At 43.3% G+C, this 24,044-nt stretch overlaps 1 protein-coding gene across 1 annotated transcript; it reads left to right on the top strand.

The window, feature by feature from the left end:
- Positions 1-1,856: 1,856 nt before the first annotated feature.
- LOC133414090 (uncharacterized) lies at positions 1,857-17,685 on the top strand. Its single transcript, XM_061699225.1, has 5 exons — positions 1,857-1,963; positions 5,413-5,643; positions 6,089-6,173; positions 13,922-14,164; positions 17,485-17,685. The coding sequence occupies exons 1-5, from the start codon at positions 1,857-1,859 to the stop codon at positions 17,683-17,685; spliced, it is 867 nt and encodes a 288-aa protein (XP_061555209.1).
- The last annotated feature ends 6,359 nt before the right edge of the window (positions 17,686-24,044 follow it).

The raw sequence follows: 24,044 nt of genomic DNA, 5'->3' as shown, positions 1-24,044 counted from the left end.
GTCGCCTATGCCTCCATGCGCCATGGACCGCAGCCGCCTCCCCGGTGAGTAACTCGGGGAACAAACTGAGCGGATTTACGAAGGTTGGTGAAAGAAAGTCCGGGGCAGACTCCCTGATGTTTAGCAAGTCTTCCTTGTGTAAGTGAGTCACGTAATGTCTCCAAAGACCAACGAAAAACACAAAAACCGACAATACTAGAGAGCTTGTAACCGAGGCGTCCGCATGGATAAGCGCCATCTTGGATAAGGAAAAGCAAGCAAAGCAAAGAAGAGGTTTAATGTAGCCTTCATTTATTCCAGTTGTTATTGAATCTACTTTATTAAGCCCTGAGGGCAATTTAATAGCATGAGGAGTATCATTATTAAAAAAGGACAGACAATACAACAACAAAATAATACACATTGCAAAATATTAACCCTAACCCTAACCCATCCATAATTAACATTTGATTTTGAAACTGGACGTGAGAGGCCTGGCTTCGATTTGCCACCTCATGCTTCGCTACATGTCCTTGTCTCCAAAATGTGTGTAGGCCTACGGATGGGTTAGAGTTTCCGTACATGTGCACACTTTTTCACTTCAAGTTTTTTTTGATAGTACATACAAACACTACATACAAACTATGTAGTTTGCGCAGGAACTCGAGTACTTATCTGTCATGTTTTGCATGTGCAGCGTTGATAAGTGAGGCCCCAGGTGATTTGTGCACGGGTGGTAATGTCACAGTGGCTGGTGGAGCGAAGCTTGTGATGCAGTTTGTGTGGAAGATAGTCTGTGTGTACAGGATTATACATTTATTTGACTGTGTGCTTTATTGACAAGTGAGTAGCAAGTATGCATGTACTGTATAAGTTCCCTTCTAACAAGAGCCAACACCTGCAATACCCAAGTGTGTTATTAGATTGATTTACACCACATTAAGTAGTGAAAGATGCCATGTAGCAATCACTGAGTTAGCAACATAAATAATAATAAATAATAAATAAAATAAAAATGTGCTGTCACATAATTTGCCCTTAACATTTCTGCCTGCCCCCTCAACTATGTATGCCTAGAACCAGCCTTGTCTCGAAACCTAGATATGCCAGTGTACTGCAGCAGTTAAGTTACGTGGCTGACACGTTTGTGGAGCCAATGTTCCAATTAAAGGCACAGAATAAAAAAATACATCAGAACCTTCTTATTTCTCAACTGATTTTCATGAAGTTTACTTTTATTTTGGCGGCGGCACGGCTTCTCGACTGGTTAGCACATCTGCCTCACAATTCTGAGGATCCGTTTTCAAATCCGGCCTCGCCTCTGTGCAGTTTGGATGTGCTCCCTGTGCTTGCATGGGTTTTCTCCGGGGACTCCGGTTTCCTCCCACATCCTCAAAACATGCTTGGTAGGTTCATTGAAGACTCTAAATTGCCCGTAGGTGTGAATGTGAGTGGGAATGGGTGTTTGTTTATATCTGCCCTGGAATTGGCTGGCGACCAGTTCAGGGTGTACCTCACCTCTCCCCCAAAGATAGCTGGGATAGGCTCCAGCACGCCCGCGACGCTAGTGAGGCTAAGCGGTATGGAAAATGAATGAATGAATGCATGCTTTATTTTCTCAACATGAAAACATACGTTATTTGATAACACGTTTGATTAAAAAAAGGAAAAATGTATGTAATGATATAACTATGTCACTTTGCTTGCTTACTCCACATTGTCTCTCACAGTGATCTGATTGGGTTACACACAGTTGCAAGTGATACAGGCTCATAAATACTGCTCCTCATTTATTATTACAGAGCACACCTGATGAAATCCACCAAGCTGTTGTTGGAGGGTAAAGCTGACAGTGTGAATGAAGCGACAGAGCCACAATGGTCACCCCTGTTCTACCAAACAACAATCACCTAAAGAAGTTCCTGAAGCTGGATGTAAAGATGCTGCCAGTCACTAACTGGATGGTTCAGGTTGGTGCAGTTGTGTATCGACAGAATCTGGATTTTTCATCAAAAATAAGGTTTTACGTTCTGTTGTGTGCATGCATGTGTTTCTCCTTTCACACAGTTTTTTTTGTTTTGCTTATTTATTTATTTTTTGCTTAACATTTGATTACGGCAGACGAAGATTATGCAGGGTTGTCATTTTAGCTCTCAGTATCGCATACTTAAATGACCACACAATGTACATATTGTCCCATTACAATTATTCTGGTGCCATTCTACATCAGTGTTAAGATGATCATAAGGAACTCAAAACAACTGACAATCATTTTGCTTATTATGATTATTATTATTATTTTAAACCTGTCCTGTTCAGCTGCATGGCCTTGCAGAATGGTGGATCTGTATGCCTTTTGCTGGAAAGGTTTTGCTGTACAACGGGGGAGTTTGAAATAACCCCTCTGCTTATTTTTATTTTTTCAATTATTCTGATGTTTATTGAAAATGCAGCCGGACAGAAAAGGGTTTTAGGGGAAAGACAGAGGGATAGAGTGGACAAGGGGACTCGGGGTGAGAACCACAGCAGAACAATAGTGAGACAGTCTAGATATTTGAACACAAGTAACATATCAACAGTCATTTGTAGATTGGGGGGGCGATGAGGACATAACTAACCAAGAGAACACGATAAGAGAGGACAGAAAAGGGCAGTATAACCTGTGTTGTTGTTAGTGATCTCAGTAATAGTAATTACGTATGTAAGTAATTAAAGCCTATACTCTGTCTATCGAACTTATTAGTGAATGAACACCATATCACATGCATGTTAGTCAACTGGTGTATGGAGTTGCTGAGCTGGCACATCGAGGAAGGGTTCAGCCCCCTTCACCCACAAGGGGGGCGGCCCAGCATCCCCAGGGGCCAACCTTGCAAATCCAGAAGGATAGGGTTTAAAATGCATGCAAGTGACCCTATACTGTGCATAGGGGTCTAAAATGACAAGAAATTATTTGGTCGCATTACATTGCATTTGCATTACAAATTACATTTCTGTATGACATTCTTTCCCAGGCAAATAGAATCAAGCTTCTCACTGTTTTAATGAAAGGTGACCAACCTTTCTTCAAGTTATCCATTTGCTTATTACGTTTGGCAGAGATGTTCTCTAGGGTTATCTTCTCTATGACAAGATTTTGCCATTGGTTAATGTTGATGGCCTGTTTATTTTTCCAGTTTAATAGTATTGTTTTTTTTTTTTTTTTTTTTAGTGATAGCTAGAATTAAAAGTATTGGTTGAGCATGTTTATTTTGAAGATCTATACCTTTTAAATCATCCATCAGACAAAGATTAGGAGAAATCAGAATCCTACAGTTAAAAAATGAGGGCGGTGTCTGTGTAACTAGTGACCAGAGGGCCGTACGGGTGTACAATGCCAAAGAGCATGCAAATAAGTGTCTGGAGCGTTATCAGTACAATGAGTGCCTATGTTAGATTTTGAATAGCCCATTTTATGCATACTATAGTGTGTAACTTGTGATCCGTGGAGTACTTTGAACTGGATTAGCTGTAAATGACTGTTTTTTAATGTCATCAAGAATGTGTTTCAACAGATTTGTGCCCAGTAATCAATGTCAGTAGAGACTGAGAGGTCTTTTTCCCATTTTGCAACTGATAAGTGTATTAAATTACTACTTGAGATTAATTTGTATACTTTTGAAAGGAGGTTTTTGTTTTGTGGAAGTAGTTCTATTATTTTCTTAACAAAAATGGGAAGTTCTAAAGTATTTGTGTGCGTTGGGAATCCTTCTTGGATTGTTGTTCTAACTTGATAGTATTGAAGGAAGTTACCTCTAATTTGAAATTCTTGGAGTGAGCTTTCACGTGACATGAATACATTATTTTTGAATAAGTGATGTAGGCGGTCAATTCCACTTTGTTCCCATGTGTTGCAGTAAAGGGGTATTTTGTTAATCTAAACATCTGTATTGTTCCAGATTGGGGAGGAATGATATGGTGCTAACTGAGATTGCGTGGTTTCTAGACTTTTCCACCAAGCTGATAAAGTGGCAGCAATAATCGGATTCTTAAAACAACTGTGGCGTTTGAGACTTGTGCTGAGAAATGGGAGGTCTGAAAGTTTGGTGCTATTGCAGTCTATCTGTTCTAGTTCCAGCCAAGATTGTTGTTCAACATTTGGATGTAACCATTTAATGAGGTACTGTATTTGGCTAGCTAAGTAATAGTGTTTGATGTTGGGTGCGCCAAGTCCCCCTTCTGCTTCACCTTTCTAAAGAGTCGCTCGCCTGATTCTATTTCTCTTATTTTTAGAGTAAAAATTTAAAATGGCAGACTTTAGCATTTGGAACCATCCTAATGTGGGTTTGAATGGGATCATTGAAAATAAATAGTTAATTTGTGGAAACGTTTTCATTTTTACTGTAGCGATACGCCCTAAAAGTGAGATAGGTATGCTGTTCCAACGTTTTAAATCATCACAATTTTTTTTTTACAGTAGATGGATGTAATTTAAATTATTTAACTCTGTAGGTTTTTCTGAGCTATTAATGCCTAGATACTTCATATTCCTGGTTATAATAGGAATGTTTGGATTTTGGTGCGGAGGATTCCATCACTTAGTCGTTATAGGGAGTATTGTTGATTTTGACCAATTGATAGCATAGTCTGATAATTGCAAAAATGTTTTAATGAGGTTAAACACTGTTTGAAGTGATGCCTTGGGTTCTTGTAAATAAAGAAGGACATCATCTGCGTAAAGAATGATTTTGTATTCTGACATTAGAGTACAGATACCTTTAATATTAGTGTTTTGCCGTATTGCTGTTGCCATTGGTTTGATAAATAGTGAGAATAGCAGGGACGAGAGAGGACACCCTTGTCTAGTTCCTCTTTGTTAAGTGAAACTTTGTGATGTGAGACCCATTTGTAGTGACAGTTGTTTTGGGTGAGTTGTATAACGCTGCGATCCAGTGAATATGAGTCACCGAAGCCAAATTTCTGAAGTACATCAAAAAGAAAAGACCAGGGGCCTCATGTACAAAAGGTGCGTACCCACAAAAATGTGGTGTCCGTTTTTTTTCACGGCAAAGATCAGATGTATCAAGAGTGAAATGACCGTGGAAATGTGCTGTGCCTCACGCCAACTGCATGGCTGGCGTATGGATGTTTCTACAGCTTTTGGTGCTTTGGCGATACTTAGAGGTGATGATGGTAAACTGTTATAATAAATAAATCTGCACAACAGACACACATTCACAGCAGTGATGAGCAATTAACACACCCGCATGCCTGCAATTACACGAGTGGATATAAAAGCATGCGCAAAGTGATGCAGAAAATACCAATAACAAAAATGGCTGCTTTAGCTCTCCTGGAATACGTTGCAAACGGTGTAATAAGGAGAGAACGTCAGTTCAAAGACAGAGAGGATTTATTATCAAATGATGACAACTGGCTCATCAACCGATTTAGGTACCCGAGGGCAGTCCTCCTGGAACTGTGCGCAGAGCTGTGGCCGGGTTTGGAGCGCGACACCGCAAGAAGCAATGCGCTGCCTGTGCCGACACAGCTGCTGACCACGATGGGGTTCCTAGCGACCGGGGCATTCCAGAGGGAGCTGGCAGATCGATCAGGACTGTGCCAGTCGACACTGAGCCGAGCCATGCCAGCCGTGTGGGACGGAATTATCCACTTGTCCGCCAGGTATATCCAATTCCCTTACAATGCAGTTGAACAGGCCCACACTAAAGCGCAATTTGCAGCGAAGTCCGGTTTTCCTAATGTAATCGGAGCTATCGACTGCACACACATTGTTATAAAAGCGGCATCACATGATGAATTTGTATATGTCAACAGAAAACAATTTCATTCGATCAATGTACAGATCATATGTGATGCGCAAATGCAAATAACTAACATTGTGGCGATGTGGCCTGGTTCAACACACGACTCATACAGTATGGTTGGGAAGAGACTACAAGCTGGCACTGTGCCTGATGGGTGGCTTCTTGGTGAGTTCACTTATTTGTGTAATTATCCTAATATTGATCCCTGATACGCATTGAGCACGTGCGGCCCCAAAATCCTATCCTGTATTAACAGCATCATTACTCGTCAGTGGTGGCGGTTAGTGATTATCTGTTTTTAGGTGGTTAAACTACAGCTTCAGATGTAACAAGCCCCTGATTGTCTCTGTGTGCGAAGAACTCAAGTTAATAACCCCTGTGCGTAAAGTATGAAATGTTCGAATCAGCTACACCTTTGTTTGTATGACAATAGTGTGTGATGCATCTAAGTAGTATGTAACATAAATTTTTAACAAACTTAACAAACAGACTTTAACAAAGCTAAACTCAACCACGAACTCCCTAAATACAAGCAGCACATCGACGCTAAATAACACTTACCGTGCCCAACCTCGTGCAGCACTGGGCTCGTCTGATCACTGCTTAATTCACTTAATACTGACATACAGAGAAAGAACTTAAATGCGCGAAGCCTACAGTGAAAACAGTGAAAAAGTGGACCAATGAAGCAAAGATGGAACTTCAAAGCTGTTTAGACTGCACAGACTGGAGTGTCTTTGAAAATTCAGCTGGAAAATTGAAATTTAAAATTTCAATTGAATATACAACAAGCCGTGGTTCACTCCCAAACTTAAGCAGCTTCGCCAAGCCAAGGAGGATGCATATCAAAGCGGGGACAGGGCCCTGTATAATCGCGCTAGAAACCAGCTGACTAAAGAAATTAACATTGCAAAGAGGAACTATCCAGAAAAGTTGGAAAAACAGTTTAGCGCTAACGACTCTCAATCAGTCTGACATGCATTCCAATCGATGACAAATTACAAGCGACGATCCCCCCAAGCTGAGAACAATAGCACAAGAGCCAACGACTTGAACATCTTCTACTGCAGATTTGAAAAGGACACTTTTACACCCCACACCCATGCAGCCGCTCCACCGGCTTATGCGTTAACCATCCGTGAACAGGATGTGAGACGCATCTTCAAACAACAAAAGATTAACAAAGTGGCAGGCCCTGACCTTGTGTCCCCATCCTGCCTCAAAGTCTGCGCGGACCAGCTCGCTCCAGTCTTCACACAGATATTCACTAGATCTCTGGAACTGTGCGACGTACCATCCTGTTTCAAATGCTCCACCATCATTCCAGTCCCCAAGAAACCTGCAATCTCGGGTCTAAATGACTGCAAGCCTGTCGCCTTGACATCTGTGGTCATGAAGTCCTTTGAACGGCTTGTGCTGGACCACCTCAAGAGCGTCACAGGACCCCCTGCAGTTTGCCTACCGAGCAAACAGGTCTGTGGATGATGCAGTCAACATGGGACTGCACTTCATCATAGAACACCATGACAGTGCAGGAACCTACGTGAGGATCCTGTTCGTGGACTTCAGCTCAGCGTTCAACACCATCATCTCTGAACTCTTTTCCTTCAAGCTTCTCCAGCTCAGCGTCTTGCCTGCCATCTGGCAGTGGATTTACAGCTTCCTGACGGGCAGGACACAGCAGGTGAGGCTGGAGGAGGCCACCTCATCCACACGCAGCATCAGCACTGGGGCGCCCCAAGGTTGTGTTCTCTCTCCGCTGCTCTTCTCTCTCTACACGAACGACTGCAGCTGAGCGCACCCGGCTGTCAAACTCCTGAAGTTTGCAGATGACACCACTGTCCTCGGCCTCATCAAGGACGGTGACGAGTCTGCATATCGACAGGAAGTGGAGCGGCTGGAGCTGTGGTGCAGCCGACACAACCTAGAGCTGAACACGCTCAAGACTGTAGAGATGATCGTGGACTTCAGGAGGCATCCTTCGCCACAGCTGCCCCTCACGCCTTCAAGTTCCTGGGAATTACAATCTCTCAGGACCTGAAGTTTTCGAAAAGGCCCAGCAGAGGATGTACTTCCTGCGGCTTCTGAGAAAGCACAGCCTGCCACAGGAGCTGCTGAGGCAGTTCTACACAGCGGTCATCGAATCAGTCCTGTGTTCTTCCATCACAGTCTGGTTTGGTGCTGCTCCCAAAAAGGACAAACTCCGACTGCAACGGACAATCAAAACTGCTGAAAGGATTGTCAGTACCCCACTACCCACCCTTGAGGACTTGCACGCTGCCAGAACTAAGACAAGAGCGTGCAAAATCCTCTCGGACCCACCACATCCCGATCACCAACTCTTCCAGCTCCTTCCCTCGTTGAGCTTGAATTCTCTCGCGGCTGCTCGATTCCCATGTTCCTCCTTGTTACTGATAGCTTACAGTTTAAACTGCGCTTTGTAAGCGTGTCTCTTCGTAGGTGCCATTTTCGGGGGTCCTTAGCCAAACCGATGCACATACCGGAACTATATACCTACTGGCGGTTTATTGATAGCTTCGCTTTTCGGCTTTGCTCCTTCTTTACCACAATGGACCGATACAAAGTCCGCATCACTGCAGACGCTGCACCGATCCGCCTGTCGATCTCCCGTTCTATTCTTCCCTCACTCGTGAATAAGACCCCAAGATACTTGAACTCCTCCACTTGGGGCAGCATCTCATCCCCGACCTGGAGAGGGCACGCCACGCTTTTCCAACTAAGGACCATGGTCTCAGATTTGGAGGTGCTAATTCTCATCCCAGCCGCTTCACACTCGGCTGTGAACTGCTCCAGTGAGAGTTGGAGCTCACGGCTTGATGAAGCCAACAGAACCACATCGTCAGCAAAAAGCAGAGATGCAATACTGAGGTCACCAAACCAGGACCCCCTCTACGCCTCGAAATTGAATTGAAATTCTGACCATAAAAGTTATGAACAGAATCGGTGACAAAGGGCAGCCTTGGCGGAGTCCAACCCTCACCGGAAACTGAGTCCAACTTACTGCTGGATATGCGGACCAAACTCTGACTCCGGTCCCACAGGTCCCCCCGAGGGACACGGTCAAACTCCTTCTCCAAGTCCACAAAACACATGTAGACTGGTTGGGTGAACTCCAATGCACCCTCGAGGACCCTGCCAAGGGTGTAGAGCTGGTCCACTGTTCCGCGGCCAGGACGAAAACCACACTGATCCTCCTGAATCTGAGATTCGAGTTCCCGACGGATCCTCCTCTCCAGCACCCCTGAATAGACCTTACCAGGGAGTCTGAGGAGTGTGATCCCCCTGTAGTTGGAACACACCCTCCGGTCCCCCTTCTTAAAAAGGGGGACCACCACCCCAGTCTTCCATTCCAGAGGCACTGTCCCCGTTGTCCACCCGATGTTGCAGAGGCTTGTCAACCAGGACAGCCCCACAACATTCAAAGCCTTTAGGAACTCCGGGCGAATCTCATTCACCCCCGGGGCCTTGGAGCTTTTTAATCACCTCGGTGACCTCAACCCCAGAGATAGGAGAGCCCGCCTTAGAGAACCCAGACTCTGCTTCCTCATGAGAAGGCGTGTCGGTGGAATTGAGGAGGTCTTCAAAGTATTCTCCCCACCGACTCACAACGTCCCGAGTCAAGGTCAGCAGCGCCCCATCCCCACTATATACAGTGTTGGTAGTGCACTGCTTTCCTCTCCTGAGACTCCGGATGGTGGACCAGAATTAACTCGAAGCCGTCCGGAAGTCTTCCTCCATGGCCTCACCAAACTCCTCCCATACCAAACTCCTCCCTTTTGCTTCAGCGACCACCAAAGCTAGATTCCGCTTAGCCAGCCGGTACCCATCGGCTGCCTCAGGAGTCCCACAGGCCAAAGAAGCCCGATCGGACTCCTTCCTCAGCTTGACGGCATCCCTCACCGTTGGTGTCCATCAACGGGTTCGGGGATTGCCGCCACAACAGACACCGACGATTTACGGCCACAGCTGGTCGGCTGCTTCAGCCATGGAGGCGCGGAACATGGCCCTTTGGACTTGATGTCCCCCGGCTCTCCTGGAACATGAGCAAAGTTCTGTCGGAGGTGGTAGTTGAAACTTATTCTGACAGTGGATTCTGCCAGACGTTCCCAGCAGACCCTCACAATATGTTTGATATAATCCATAATCTTAATTCTCTTTGACTGTGATCGAATGCCATTGACATTCCATGACACAAAAGTTAAGTGTGACATAAAGTGTAATGGGTGCATGTATGGTCATTTTGAATAGATAGGTACTATGTATTCTTTGTTGTTGTTTTTTGTGTGACAATTTGCAGCAAATTTTATGGTATCATGTTGATCGATGTTATTTAAAGGGTGATAAGGATGATATATTTAAGTACAGCAAAGCCAGGGTACATAAAAGAGTATCAAATAAACAGAAACATAAAACACAGAAAAAAAACAACAACAGTGCTCAGAGGATAATATGGTGTGTAGTTGTCTGCAGTGCACAGGGAGAGTGTTGTGAGGATCGTGTGTTTGGCGTGTGTAAGAACAATGAGAGCAGGGAAACAGGAGTGAAAAGGAGTGATGATTCATGCTGGTGGGATGCGTGGTTCCGTTCTTTTGTTTTCTTAGCAAAATGAAAAGAAAGAAACAAAATACAGAAAGCTTTTGACAATTAATAATGACAGGAAATCAGGAAAAGTACTTATCGCGAAGAGGCAGGGGGTGACGTTGGCATCACGAAACAGTTGACCGTCGACGAACAGCTTGTCGACAACCAACCGCGCTGGTTTGCCTTTCTCACGGTTGTTCTTCATCAACGGGTACAATATCTTACGTCTCTCGTTGGTTTCCTTGGGGAACTGGTCGTTCATTCCAAACGATGTCCCTTTGACTTCACGACCTTTTGTTTTCACAAAACTTTTTTGTTGGAAGTGTTCAAACTTTCCAATGATGGTACGTGGTCGGTTTCCTGGGCGAGGGCCTTTCTCATCGATGAACACTGTGAAAGGTAATCTTGTCTACTGTATCTTGCTGTATCTTGAGCGTGGATATCATTAACTTTTTAATCTGCGCCTCGGGGTCTTCTGGTGCGTTTTCTTGAATGCCCATGAAAATGAGATTGTCGCGCATGCTTCGTGATTGGATGTCCAGCGTGATGTCTTTCATGAAATTATATTCCAATCTGAGAGTTTTCAATGCTGCTGTCGTTGACATCATGTTTGATCGGACCGCAGCATTATCTAATCTTTGCTCCTGGACCTGTTGCTTTGTAAATTCTAAGCCGTGTGGGAGCTCTGTGATCTCTCTGTGATCTCTCAATTACACCGAAGCAAGTCGAGTGTAATTGACAATTTATTTTTGATTGAGTGGAGGACACTGGCCTGTCTCTCTGGTGAACCGAGTAGATCTTCTGTCGAGGTAGACGGATCTGTTTTCTTCCTCTTCAGCAGCTGCTCAGTGCAGGAACTGGGATTCTCCATGACAGATAGGTTAGCGTTGACATAGCTTTCGGTGAGAATCACAAATGGCTCCCTGCTAGTTATCGCTGTTAGCGAAGCTGGTGGAGGAGAAATAGACTGACCGGTAAAATCAGAGCGTCGCCTTTTGGCTGAGCTCCTTCTTCACCACGAGAGACCAATGCTGAGTCCATATCACTGCAGACATTAAAAAGTATATGTTTGGTATCCAGGAAAGGAACTTAGAGGGACAGATCGTGATGGACTTTGCCAAAAGGATGGAAATGACTGGAGCGAATACTTTCTTCCAGAAGAGGCAGGAACATAGGCTTACTTACAAAAGCAGAGATAGTGGTACACAAGTAGATTACATCTTGTGCAGACGATGTAATCTGAAAGAGATGTATAGCAAAGTGTAGTGGATGCTAGACTCAGTAAAGAAATATTTGTAAGTATGGTTTCATGCCGATGAAGAGCACCACAGATGCATTACTTGCCTTGAGGGTGTTGATGGAGAACTACAGAGGTGAGAAGGAGCTGCATTGTGTCTTTGTACAGTGGGCACGGAAAGTATTCAGATCCCCTGAAATTTTTACTTTATTTTGTTATATTGCGGCGATTTGCTAAAAATCATTGAATTTTATTCCCTCATTAATGTACCCACAGCACCCCATATTGACAGAAAAAAAAAACGGAATTGTTGAATTTTTTTGCAGATTTATTAAAAAAGAAAAACAGGAATATCACACAGCCAGAAGTATTCAGATCAATTGCTGTGACACTCATGTCTTTAACACGGGTGCTGTCTATTTCTTCTGATCATCCTTGAGATGGTTCTCCATCTTCATTGGAGTCCAGCTGTGTTTGATTATACTGAGGAGACTTGATTAGGTAAGCACACACACCTGTCTATATAAGACCTTAGAGATCATCTTAACACAGTTTACAGTGCATGTCAGAGCAAATGAGAATCAGGAGGTCAAAGGAACTGCCTGAAGATCTCAGGGACAGAATTGTGGCAAGGCACAGATCTGGCCGAGGTTACAAAAAAACTTCTGCTGCACTTAAGGTTCCTAAGAGCACAGTGGCCTCCATAATCCTTAATCCACATGAAAGCCCACATGGAGTGGGGTAAAAAACAACAGAAGGACCCCAAGATGGTAAGAAATAAGATTATCTGGTTTGATGAGACCAAGATAGAACCTTTTGGCCTTAATTCTAAGCGGTATGTGTGGAGAAAACCAGGCACTGCTCATCACCTGTCCAATACAGTCCCAACAGTGAAGCATGGCAGCGGCAGCATCATGCTGTGGGGGTGTTTTTCAGCTGCATGGACAGAACAACTGGTTGCAATCGGAGGAAAGATGAATGCGGCCAAGTACAGGGATATCCTGGACAAAAACTTTCTCCAGAGTACTCGGGACCTCAGACTGGGCCGAAGGTTCACCTTCCAACAAGAAAATGACCCTAAGCACACAGCTAAACTAACAAAGGAGTGGCTTCAGAACAACTCCGTGACTGTTCTTGAATGGCCCAGCCAGAGCCCCGACTTAAACCCAATTGAGCATCTCTGGAGAGACCTGAAAATGGCTGTCCACCAACGTTCACCATCCAACCTGACAGAACTGGATAGGATCTGCAAGGAGGAATGGCAGAGGATCCCTAAATCCAGGTATGAAAAACTTGTTGCATCATTCCCAAAAAGACTCATGGCTGTATTTGCTCAAAAGGGGGTTTCTACTAAATACTGAGCAAAGGGTCTGAATACTTATGGCTGTGTGATAGTTCAGTTTTTCCTTTTTAATAAATCTGCAAAAATGTCAACTATTCAATTTTTTTCTGTCAATATGGGGTGCTGTGTGTACATTAATGAGAAAAAAAATGAACTTAAAAGATTTTAGCAAATGGCTGCAATATAAAAAGAGTGACATTTTTAAGGGGGTCTGAATACTTTCCGTACCCACTGTAGATCTAGCGAAAGCCAGAGAGGAACTGTGTTACTGCATGAGGAAGTCTGGAGTGGCAGAAAAGTATGTTAGAATAGTAAAGGTCATGTATGAGGGCAGCAGAACCACGGTGAGGTATGCTGTAGCTGTTACGGTGGAGGTGGGACTGCATCAGGGATCAGGGATTGTCATGTGATAGAAAAGTCTGCTGAAGGGGAAAGTTTATATAACAGTGGTGAAGTCAGCCATTATGTATGGCTTACAGACAGTGGGATTGAAAATACAAAAAGAAGCAGAGCTGGAGGTGGCAGAAATTAAGATGAGGTTCTGTTTAGGAGTGACTAGGTTGGATAAGATTAGAAATTCGTTCGTCAGATGGACAGCCAACATTTGATGTTTTGGAGGCAAAGTTAGAGAGAGCAGACTTTGATGGTTTGGACACGTCCAGAGGAGCGATAGCGAGTATATTGGTAGAAGGATGATTAGGATGGAGGTGCCAGGCATAAGAGCTATAGGACGACCAAAGAGAAGGCTGCTAGATGTAGTGAGGGAAGATATGAGGGCAGTTGGTGTTAGAGAGGAGGATGCAGAAGATAGGCGTAGATGGAAAAGGATGACACTGTGGCGAACCCTAACGGGACGAGCCGAAAGAAAAAAAATATATTAACATTTCTTTATTTAATTGCAGTTTTCAAACAAATGTGTCAAACTGATTAATCATGTGTTTTCCCTGTCCATAGAGTGTCTTGGAGCAGAGAGCGAAGATAAAAAGCAGTTCACCTGCCTCTCCAGAAGACACTGTGGTGTTTGTGGACAGATACCTTGAGAAGCATGTCACCCCTGGTAGCCTGCAGTCCATCATTAAAACAAACCCTCTATATAGTTTGACAGATACAGTGAAGATTGTTCAGAAGACACCTTCCTGGACTATTGAGGAGTATACCACGCAAACAAGCCATGGAAAAGTAACAGATCTTTTACAGGTAATTCAGAATAAGAGTAGGTGCAATGTGTGTGACAATAACACAAAAGGGCGATTTTGACATTACTTTGTGCAAAGATTTAAAAAAAAAAAAAGAATGATAACACCAATAAAGACTATGCTACTTGTTTGATTGTGAATATTGAAATTTTTTGAAAATTTCTTGGCTCATTGTTAGGGTTTGTATACCAATAATCTGTTTGTAACACCAATAATCAAAGGAGTTCAGTTGTCAGGGGCTTTATGACCCTGGTTGCATCATCCAGGGAAAGAAAATTCTTGGTGAAGGACCAGACAAAGCACAGCTCAGAATCCCCTGTGATGATGACAAAAATGGACCAAGTTTTACCCTTCATCCCTTTCCTGGATGCAGTTTACCACTGCTCCCCTCTAGAGCCAGACCTGGAGATGCTCGCAATTGTGAGCACTTAGTGGCTTGGCCTCATAAGGGTGCAGCATGAAGAGGCAACTTGGCTCCCCTTTCGCCTGAGCTCACTACCTGTGGGAGGGACGAAGGGGCTCGGGGTCAGTGTGAGTTGGGACTGATAGAGTAAGACTTGCCTTGACACACAGCTTGGACTCCAGAACCAGTTCTCTTGAAAGGTCTTGGACTCTCTTTTACTCTGCCCCCGCTGAGAGGCGCCGAGCCGGTGTGGCATAGTTATTGCCCCTGAGAGCCGAGAGGGTAACGTTCCTCCGCCTTTAGGTGGTGTACGGGTCCTGAGTATTGTTTAATAATACCAATAACAATAATAATAAATTATATTTATAATGCACTTTACATTCCCAAACAACCTCAAAGTGCTACAAAGAGTTTAAAAACACAATTAAAAGCGTTCAGAAGGTACAACAAGCAACTGTATAGGGTAAAGGCAAACACAATCGGAACACCAAAGTTAAGAATGGAGATTAAAAAAAGCAAATAAGCATTTTTAAATGGGAGTTTTTAGCTGTATTTTTATTTAATTTAATTGTTTTTACACTTTGCGAAGCCCTCTGGGACTAGGGAGAGCATTCCAGAGACATGGTGCCACTGCTTGGAAAGCCCTGTCCCCCTTGGTGGCGAGTTTAGTCCTGGGCCAGTGGAGGGGGTAGGTGGAACGGCGGCACCATGTGGTGGTGTGTGGAGTAAGATAGCTTGCTGTGATATGGGCGAGCATTGCCCTGAAGACAGTAGTGGGAATGTAAGCAGTTTGTGGTGGATTCATAAGCATTTTTTACCCACATTTGGATGAGACACATTCAAAGGTCAGGCAGAGGAAGAGGAGTTAGCTGGAGGTCTGCATGGTAGATGACTGCCAAGCCTCCTCCCGTGCCATAGAACTGGCCTTCTAAGGTAGGTGTATCCAGTCGGGCAGGCCTCACCCTGGTTTGTGACAAGTTTCTGTTAAACATATGAGGTCAATTTCCTTTTAGAAAATTAAATCCACTATGAAACAGGCTTTTTTCTTTGTAAGAGACAGAGCATTAAAAAGTTAAATTTTAATGCTGGGATTGGTCATCTTTGTAGGGGCCGAAGTTGGCTGAAATCCACTCCAGATTCTCTGTGCTTCTCGGCTTAGCACAGCCTGTTATTTGTCCGAATGTTTCTGCTCTGATGACTTAGCCAGTGATGCTTTAGCTGTGCAACATGGAGAGATGCCTGGTGGCACAGGGCTTACGCCTCTGCTGAAAACCTGAGATCCGAGAGCACGCTGGAGCAGGAGTGGGGCCCCAACAACCTTACACCACGGACGGCACCCAATGTGGCACAAAGCGGTGAGGTCTGTAGTGAAGTAGCTGCCAGTATCATTGCCAAACCTCCGCCAGAGTAAACACGGAGATGCAATCAGAAAGGCCGGCTGCTGATGGTGAGTTCACTCAGAATTTCTACTTTTTTGTTCATCACTTTGTCGGCTTGGTGTTCGCCCTCCTCTCTGGCGATCCTTTATGCTTATACGTTTATGCCTATGCACCACACAGTATCTCAGAGTACCCACCCTTTTTAAAGCCCTTGGAGAGGGTACTGGGCCGCGCAGTGAAGGATGCTATCAAGATGAAGAAGGAGCCCTATTGGGCCCTTTTGGCCTGTGGGACTCCGGGGACAGTGTGTGGGTATACAGGTCAATGCAGCTTTGGTGGTCTCTAAGGCAAAAAGTTCAGGCATGGGAGGAGTTCTGTGAGAACATAAAGAATTACTTTCAGACGGTTTCAAGGAAATTGTTGTCCACCATCTGGCGCCTCAGGAGGCGGAACCGGTTCACCATCAACACTGTGTTTAGTGGGGATGGGGCGCTGCTAACTTCAACTCATAGTGGGTAGGTGGGCAGAATAGTTGTCAATTTTATCGATATGCCTTCCAAAAAGAAAGCAGCGTCTGGGGACTCTGAGGTTTGCTTTTGTATCGATTATCTGGAATTGAGATTGCTGAGGTGGTCTAAAGAGATTGTCAGTGGCAGGGCCTCTGGGGTGGAGGAGATCCACCTGGAGTATTTTAAGGCTGCAGATGTTATGGGGCTGTCATGGTTGATACGCCTCTGCAATACTGTGTGGTCATCAGGGAAAGCGATTGGCAGACCAAGAAGGTGGTCCCCCTTTTTATGAAAGGAGACTTGAGGATGTGTTCCAACTACTGGAGATCAGACTAATCTTCCTCCATGGTAAGGTAAGTTTGAGTCTTCTGGTGAGGAGGGTGCATCGGGAATTTAAACGTCAGATTGTAGAGGAGCAGAGGGAGGGGCTGAGAGCAGAGCCACTGCTCCTTCGGCATCAAGAGGAGCCAGATAAGATGGCTCACGCATCTTGCTATGATGTTTCGGGCACATCGTACTGGAAGCAGGGCCCAGGCATGAGCACGTGACATGCACACACACACACATTCAGACTATAGTATGTTACCCATCTGGCCTGGGAATTCCCCTGGAAGAGATGGCCAGAGTGTCTGGGGACAGGGAAGGATTGGCTTTTCTGCTTGGGCTGCTGCCCCAGTGAACTGATAAGCAGAGGAAAATGGATGGATGGATCTGAACTCCCACATATAGTTAGCTGCTTTATATTTGAAACGTTTGTGGGTCATTGCAATTTACATTTAAATCAAATTATTTGTTTTTTAATGTCAGTTTTGGGACCTTGTAGAGTGCATGTATGATGTACATAAGCAGAATTGGTTTTGCTATTTAATTTTATTGTCATCTCTTTTTAATATAAAATTGAATGGGGACAGTCCAGAATACAAATCTGTAGATAGATGGATACCTTTTGTGACAAATTTAATTAATCGCCATTATACTCTTGGAATATGCACATTCTATAGTCAGACCTTTGTTGTATGTTTCTGACTAGGATAAAGAGAAGACACCCAAAGAGCTGGACTTCTGGCTAGAAGATCAGTTCACACCAGGATTTGATGCTTTATTGAAGAAAAAGGAAGCACAACGACGACGCAAAAGACTTCACAGACTACTTTCTGTCATAGGCTTGTTTATCAGTGTAGTTATTGTTATCACCATTGTAGTAATTGTGGTGCGAGAGAAGAAAGTCTGACTGCATTGGACAGGAAGGACATTTTTCATTTTGTGGTGACCAATATTTGTTTAGGGGTGCTGAAGATGGGTTTTAGGGGGTCTAGGACAATAAACCTTCACCATAAACACATACTACCAAATCTCTTTTTTTTTTTGTGGGGGGGGGGGGCTTAAAATAGACCTAGCGACGCCACTGGGGTTGTTAATCAAAGGTATGTCATGGGTGAAATCCCGCATTTAATTTTCATTTCAGGTTTCTTTCACATACATTATTTAATGCGGCTACTGTGGGGTCAAATGTAGTTTACTTGAAACTAATAGTTATGTAAGCGTACAAAACTGTTGTGAGCCCCCTAAAGAGTACTGCACTAGTATTGTGAGCATGATGTAGTAGTGCAGTAAAAGTACATGTATTATGAAAGAGCAGGTTAATATGCAATTAACTTGATGTGGCTTGGTTGGCAAACCATGATTAACATTACCTTTTTGTGTTAGAAATTATTGATAAAATAATTACATAAGGCACATCTGCTTCACAGTTCTGAGGACCGGGGTTCAAATCCTGGCCCCACCTGTGTGGAGTTTGCATGTTCTCCCCGTGCCTGTGTGGGTTTTCTCCTGGCACTCCGGTTTCCTCCGACTTCCCAAAAACATGCATGGTATGTTAATTGAAGACTCTAAATTGCCCGTAGGTGTGAATGTGAGTGCGACTGGTTGTTTGTTTATATGTGCCCTGCGATTGGCTGGCGACCAGCTCAGGGTGTACCCCGCTTCCTGCCCGAAGATAGCTGGGATAGGCTGCAGTACTCCCGTGACCCTTCTGAGGATAAGCGGCTCAGTAAATGGATGGATTATGTCTTGATTATATATATTTTTCCACTTAGATTTTTGGAGGCCAAAATTGTCACGGGAAATAAAATATGAATAGTTGCCCAGCTTTATAAATGGCAAAATATTAGACCTAAAAGACCATGCATTTGTTATGCAAATTATTTGCAAACCATGTTCAACCTATATTTAATTGAATACACTACAAAGACAAGATATTAAATGTTCAAACTGATAAACTTTATTGTTTTTAGCAAATAATCATTCACTTAAATTTTATGGCTACAACACGTTCCAATAAAGCTGGGACAGCTGGCTAAAAAGACTGAGAAAGTTGAGGAATGCTCATCAAACACCTGTTTGGAACATCCCACAGGTGAACAGGCTAATTGGGAACAGGTGGGTGCCATGATTGGGTATCAAAGGAGCTCTACTAAATTGCTTAGTCGTTCACAAGCAAATATGGGGTGAGGTTCACCTCTTTGTGAACAAGTGCAGTGAGAAAATAGTCGAACAGTTTAAGGACAATGTTCTTCAATGTACAATTGCAAGGAATTTAGGGGTTTCATCATCTACGGTCCATAATATCATCAAACGGTTCAGAAAATCTGGAGAAATCACTGCATGTAAGCGGCAAGGCCGAAAACAAACATTGAATGCCCGTGACCTTCGATCCCTCAGACGGCACTGCATCAAAAACCGACATCAATGCGTAAAGCATATCACCACATGGGCACAGGAACACTTCAGAAAACCAATGTCAGTAATGTCAGTACAGTTCGGCGCTACATCCGTAAGTGCAACTTGTAACTCTACTATGCAAAGCAAAAGCCATTTATCAACAACACCCAGAAACGCCGCAGGCTTCTCTGGGCCCAAGCTCATGTAAGATGGACTGATGCAAAATGGAAGAGTGTTCTGTGGTCCATCGAGTCCACATTTCAAATTGTTTTTGGAAATTGTGGACGTCGTATCCTCCGGGCCATAGAGGAAAAGAACCAGCCAGACTGTTATGGACGCAGAGGTCAAAGCCAGCATCTGTGATGGTATGGGGCTGTGTTAGTGCCAATCGCATGAGTAAATTACACATCTGTGAAGGCACCATTAATGCTGAAAGGTACATACAGGTTTTGGAGAAACATATGCTGCCATCCAAGCAACGTCTTTCTCATGGACGCCCCTGCTTATTTCAGCAAGACAATACCAAACCGCAACAGCGTGGCTTCGTAGTAAAAGAGTGCGGGTACTAGACTGGCCTGCCTGCAGTCCCGACCTGTCTCACATTAAAAATGTGTGGCACATTACGAAGCATAAAATACGACAACGGAGACCCCGGACTGTTGAACAGCTTAAGCTGTACATCAAGCAAGAATGGGAAAGAATTCCACCTCCAAAGCTTCAACAATTAGTGTCCTCAGTTCCCAAACATTTATTGAATGTTGTTAAAAGAAAAGGTGATGTAACACAGTGGTAAACATGACCCTGTCCCAGCTTTTTTAGAATGTGTTGCAGCCACAAAATTCAAAGTTAATGATTATTTGCTAAAACAATCAAGTTTATCGGTTTGAACATTAAATATCATGTCTTTGTAGTGTATTCAATTAAATATAGGTTGAACATGATTTGCAAATCATTGTATTCTGTTTTTATTTATGTTTAACACAACGTCCCAACTTCATTGGAATTGGGGTTGTACTTTAGTCCTTATGTATTGCAAATATTATTGATTCTTGTTGCTCACTATCGGAAAATGATAATGATGAAATGAAAGTCTCGGTAAACTGACTTTGTGATTTACACTTTAAGCCACGAGTGTCCAACTCAAATACACAGTGGGCCAAAATTTTAAACTTGAACAAAGTCGCGGGCCAACATCGAACAACTGAACCTTTTAATATGGACCCAAACACGTTTTGCTTTAACATTGGAATATGGAACAAGCAACGCTTATTACCATACAAACGTACTTAATAGTGCAGACATGCAAAATAGAATTTCAAATAAAAAAATACATAAACGACATTCATTTATCAAAATTTAAATAACAATCGTATGCCACTTTTGTATTTGCAGCCTCCTGATTTAAATATCAAAATACACTTTTTCCACAGGCTAATAATTTAAAAAATAAAATAAAAATAAATCAATCAACAATTCAAGCCCATGCCTTGTAGTAGCAAGGAAAAGTGAATAAAGAAAACAATAATTATTGCTTAGTTTGCTACACAGTGATCTAATGATCTGATGATCTTTTTAAAAATGTGTACTTCATGTGTTTTATGAAATTGCACTGTCCCCTTTCAAATAAACTGATTAATAATAATAATAATGTGCCCAAGCCAGATACCTGGCATCTCTTCATGGATGCTAGTTCATCAATTTCTGGGCTCAGGCTCTGAGCTGAGGAAATCCTCAGTATCGAGCAAAGGTGCTCATCAGTCAGACGTCTCCTGTGAGATGGTTTGATCATCTTCATCGAGGAGAAAAGTTGCTCACATAGATAAGTGCTGCCGAACATGGAGAGCATCTGAGCAGCTTGGGTGCGTAGCTGAGGCATTGTTTCAGGGATGAACTGTGGAAATTGTGCGGCACCCACAGCATCATACTTTGACTTCAGCGTGTCATTACACTAGAGTACAATTAGCTCCATTTGGAGGTTGGTTGGCTGGTTTTCCACATCAACTGCGAAGGGATTACTGAGCAGTTCAAACCTACATTTCTGGACATCAAAGTCGGCAAATCGCCGGCTAAACTCAGCGACGACTGTTTTTCAACACGGCGATAGAGATCTGCGTTTTTATGGTTTCGCAGCAGGGAAAATGGCCAAGGTTTCCTTGCAGCATCTGATTCTTCCACAGGCACAGTTTAAAACTAAACTGTGCCTGTGTTTTCACTGCAGCATACAAGTCTGTGATGATGTGCCCCCGACCCTGAAGATACAGGTTCAGTGCATCGAGATGGCTCGAGATGTCACACAGAAAGGCCAGCTCACACAGAAACCTTTGCTCCCGGAGCTCTGCTGTGTTATTCCCTTTGCTTTCCAGAAACTGACATATTTCCTTACGCAGCTCGAAACATCTGTTTAGTACTTTTCCACGGCTTAACCATCTCGCCTCTGTGTGAGACTGCATGTCTGCGTATTCCGAACCACACTCCTCCAGGAAAGACTTAAACTGCAGATGATTCAGACCTTTGGCTCTTATGAAGTTACCTACTTGTGTTACTGTGGTCATAACATGTTCCATCTTTAGGGCTTTGCCACACAGTGATTCCTGATGTATGATGCAGTGATAAACAGTTAGCTAACCTTCACAGCTCTCTTCCTGCATCTTCTCCCGAACCCTGCCCACCAGTCCACTCCTTTTACCGTACATCGCTGGCGCACCATCTGTCGTTAATCTCACGAGTTTATCCCACGGCAGCTTCATTTCAGTTACACATTTGGAAACCTCCTCAAAGATTTTCTCTCCTGTGGTTATGCCAACCATTGATTTTAATCCCAATAGCTCATCCGTAACACACAGATTTGAGTCCACTCCACGGATGAAGACTGACAGCTGAGCAGTATCAGATACGTCGCTGCTCTCATCCACAGCAAGAATGCAATGAAATCTTTTCCCTTTTCCATCAACTGGTCATACAGATTGGTGGCAAGATCACATGTGCGGTCAGCTACTGCACAGGTGTCAAACTCAAATCTGGCCCGCTAAATAATTTTATGTTGCCCGCGAAAGCAAATAATCTGCCAACTTTCATGATTCTTGCTCAAATTCTCATATGTAAGAAATAGCATCATTGAGATATTGCAAGCCTTTTCTGAACTATAGTTGAACAAAGTATTACTTTGACTTATGATTTCAAAACTAAGTATCCACCAATTTGTTGTGTGTAGGTAATAATATTATGAGGTGACTAAACATTTATATGATTTCACAGTCAATGGCCCTCTGAGGGAAACCGTGATTACAATGTGGCCCGTGACATAAATTTTGTTTGACACAACTGAGCTACTGTGTTTCTGCTCAGGCTCACGCTTGAAAATGCTTGCTTTTTCTCTGGGCACACAAGGTCACAAACTTTCATCATGCACTTTTTCACAAACTCTCCCTCATTAAAGGGCCGGGCTGATTTTGCGGTCTCTGGTGCCACAATATAACTAGCCTTCACAACAGCCTCCCTTTGTGACGTTTTTGAACAGTTTCTGAAACCAAACAAGACAAACAGGTTACACTTGAACACTTGGAGACATTTTCACAGTGTAGTAGAATGCCTGCAAACGAGTGACTGCTTCAACTATTTCTCTTTCAGCTATTTACTTCAAAGAGGGCAATTGCATTCTCAGGGCCAAATGCTCTAACGAGCAGATCTCCCCTGCGGTTTACAGGGCAATACGTCGTCTGGGTAAGCTATGAGGTAAAGCCATAAACGAGGACTGCCATTGTACTATCAAAGACAACAATTGACATGTAACACTGGAAAGGCAACTTTGAGGCACCATATGGAATTCGCAGGGTGTACAGTTGATTCAATGACGAGAGCCACCTAGTGGACGAAAGTGTGACAAACTATAGGTAAGAGGTTCATTCAAACTTTCTTCGTACAAGAAACCCATTTGTCCGATTTAAATTTCAGTCAGTCCTTTTCAGCGAGCGATAACAGCAGACAACCAATAGTCTCAACACTAATTCAAAATAGACTACTGTTAACACAAAATAGATACATACATAATTGTTCATTCAACTACATTAAACAAATTATACACATTAGTTAATGAATACGCCCCTAATATTGATGATCCAACTTTTATTCACACACGTTTTTCACATCTGACCGATTTGTCAGCTAATTCAACAATTATTATAGGTGGCGACTTTTATATAGTACTTGATCCAACCATAGACCGCTCAAATTCAAAACATTCCTAACAATCACAGCCTTCCTGAATATTAAATGAATATATGCAGGATTTTGGCGGCACGGTGACCGACTGGTTAGAGTGTCAGCCTCACAGTTCTGAGGACCCGGGTTCAATCCCCGGCCCCGCCTGATGGATGGATGCAGGATTTTGGACTCACCGACATATGGAGAATAAAAACCCATACAAAAAGGAATACACTTTCTTTTCTTCAGTTCACTGCTCCTCTAAAATGGACTACTTTCTCACAAATAATTGATCAAAACAACACTTCCAGAATACATCCAATAATAATTAGCGACGATGCTCCAATTTCTCTCTGCCTCAAACTTGAATCGAACATGATACCTTCTCCAACCTGGCGCTTTAATACTTCTCCACTGAAAGATCCAGAGTTCGATATATTTGTAAGGAAGGAATGGGAAGATTTTCTAGATATGAATGATTCCACAACTGTATCCCCATCCTTACTTTGGGAAACAGGGAAAGCTGTAATTAGAGGCAAAAACATTTCATTCTCTTCCTACGACAAAAAAACAAGAACAAAAATTAGAAAGCAAATTGGAGATAAAAAAAAATCAAACAACTCACAGACGAATGTGCAATGATTCCGAAAGACCTATTTAGGAACCAAC

This window comes from Phycodurus eques, chromosome 15 (genome assembly GCF_024500275.1).
Source record: "Phycodurus eques isolate BA_2022a chromosome 15, UOR_Pequ_1.1, whole genome shotgun sequence".
NCBI lineage: Eukaryota > Metazoa > Chordata > Actinopteri > Syngnathiformes > Syngnathidae > Phycodurus > Phycodurus eques.
Note: the sequence above shows the minus strand (reverse complement) of the source record. Positions and strands in the feature narration are given on the sequence as shown.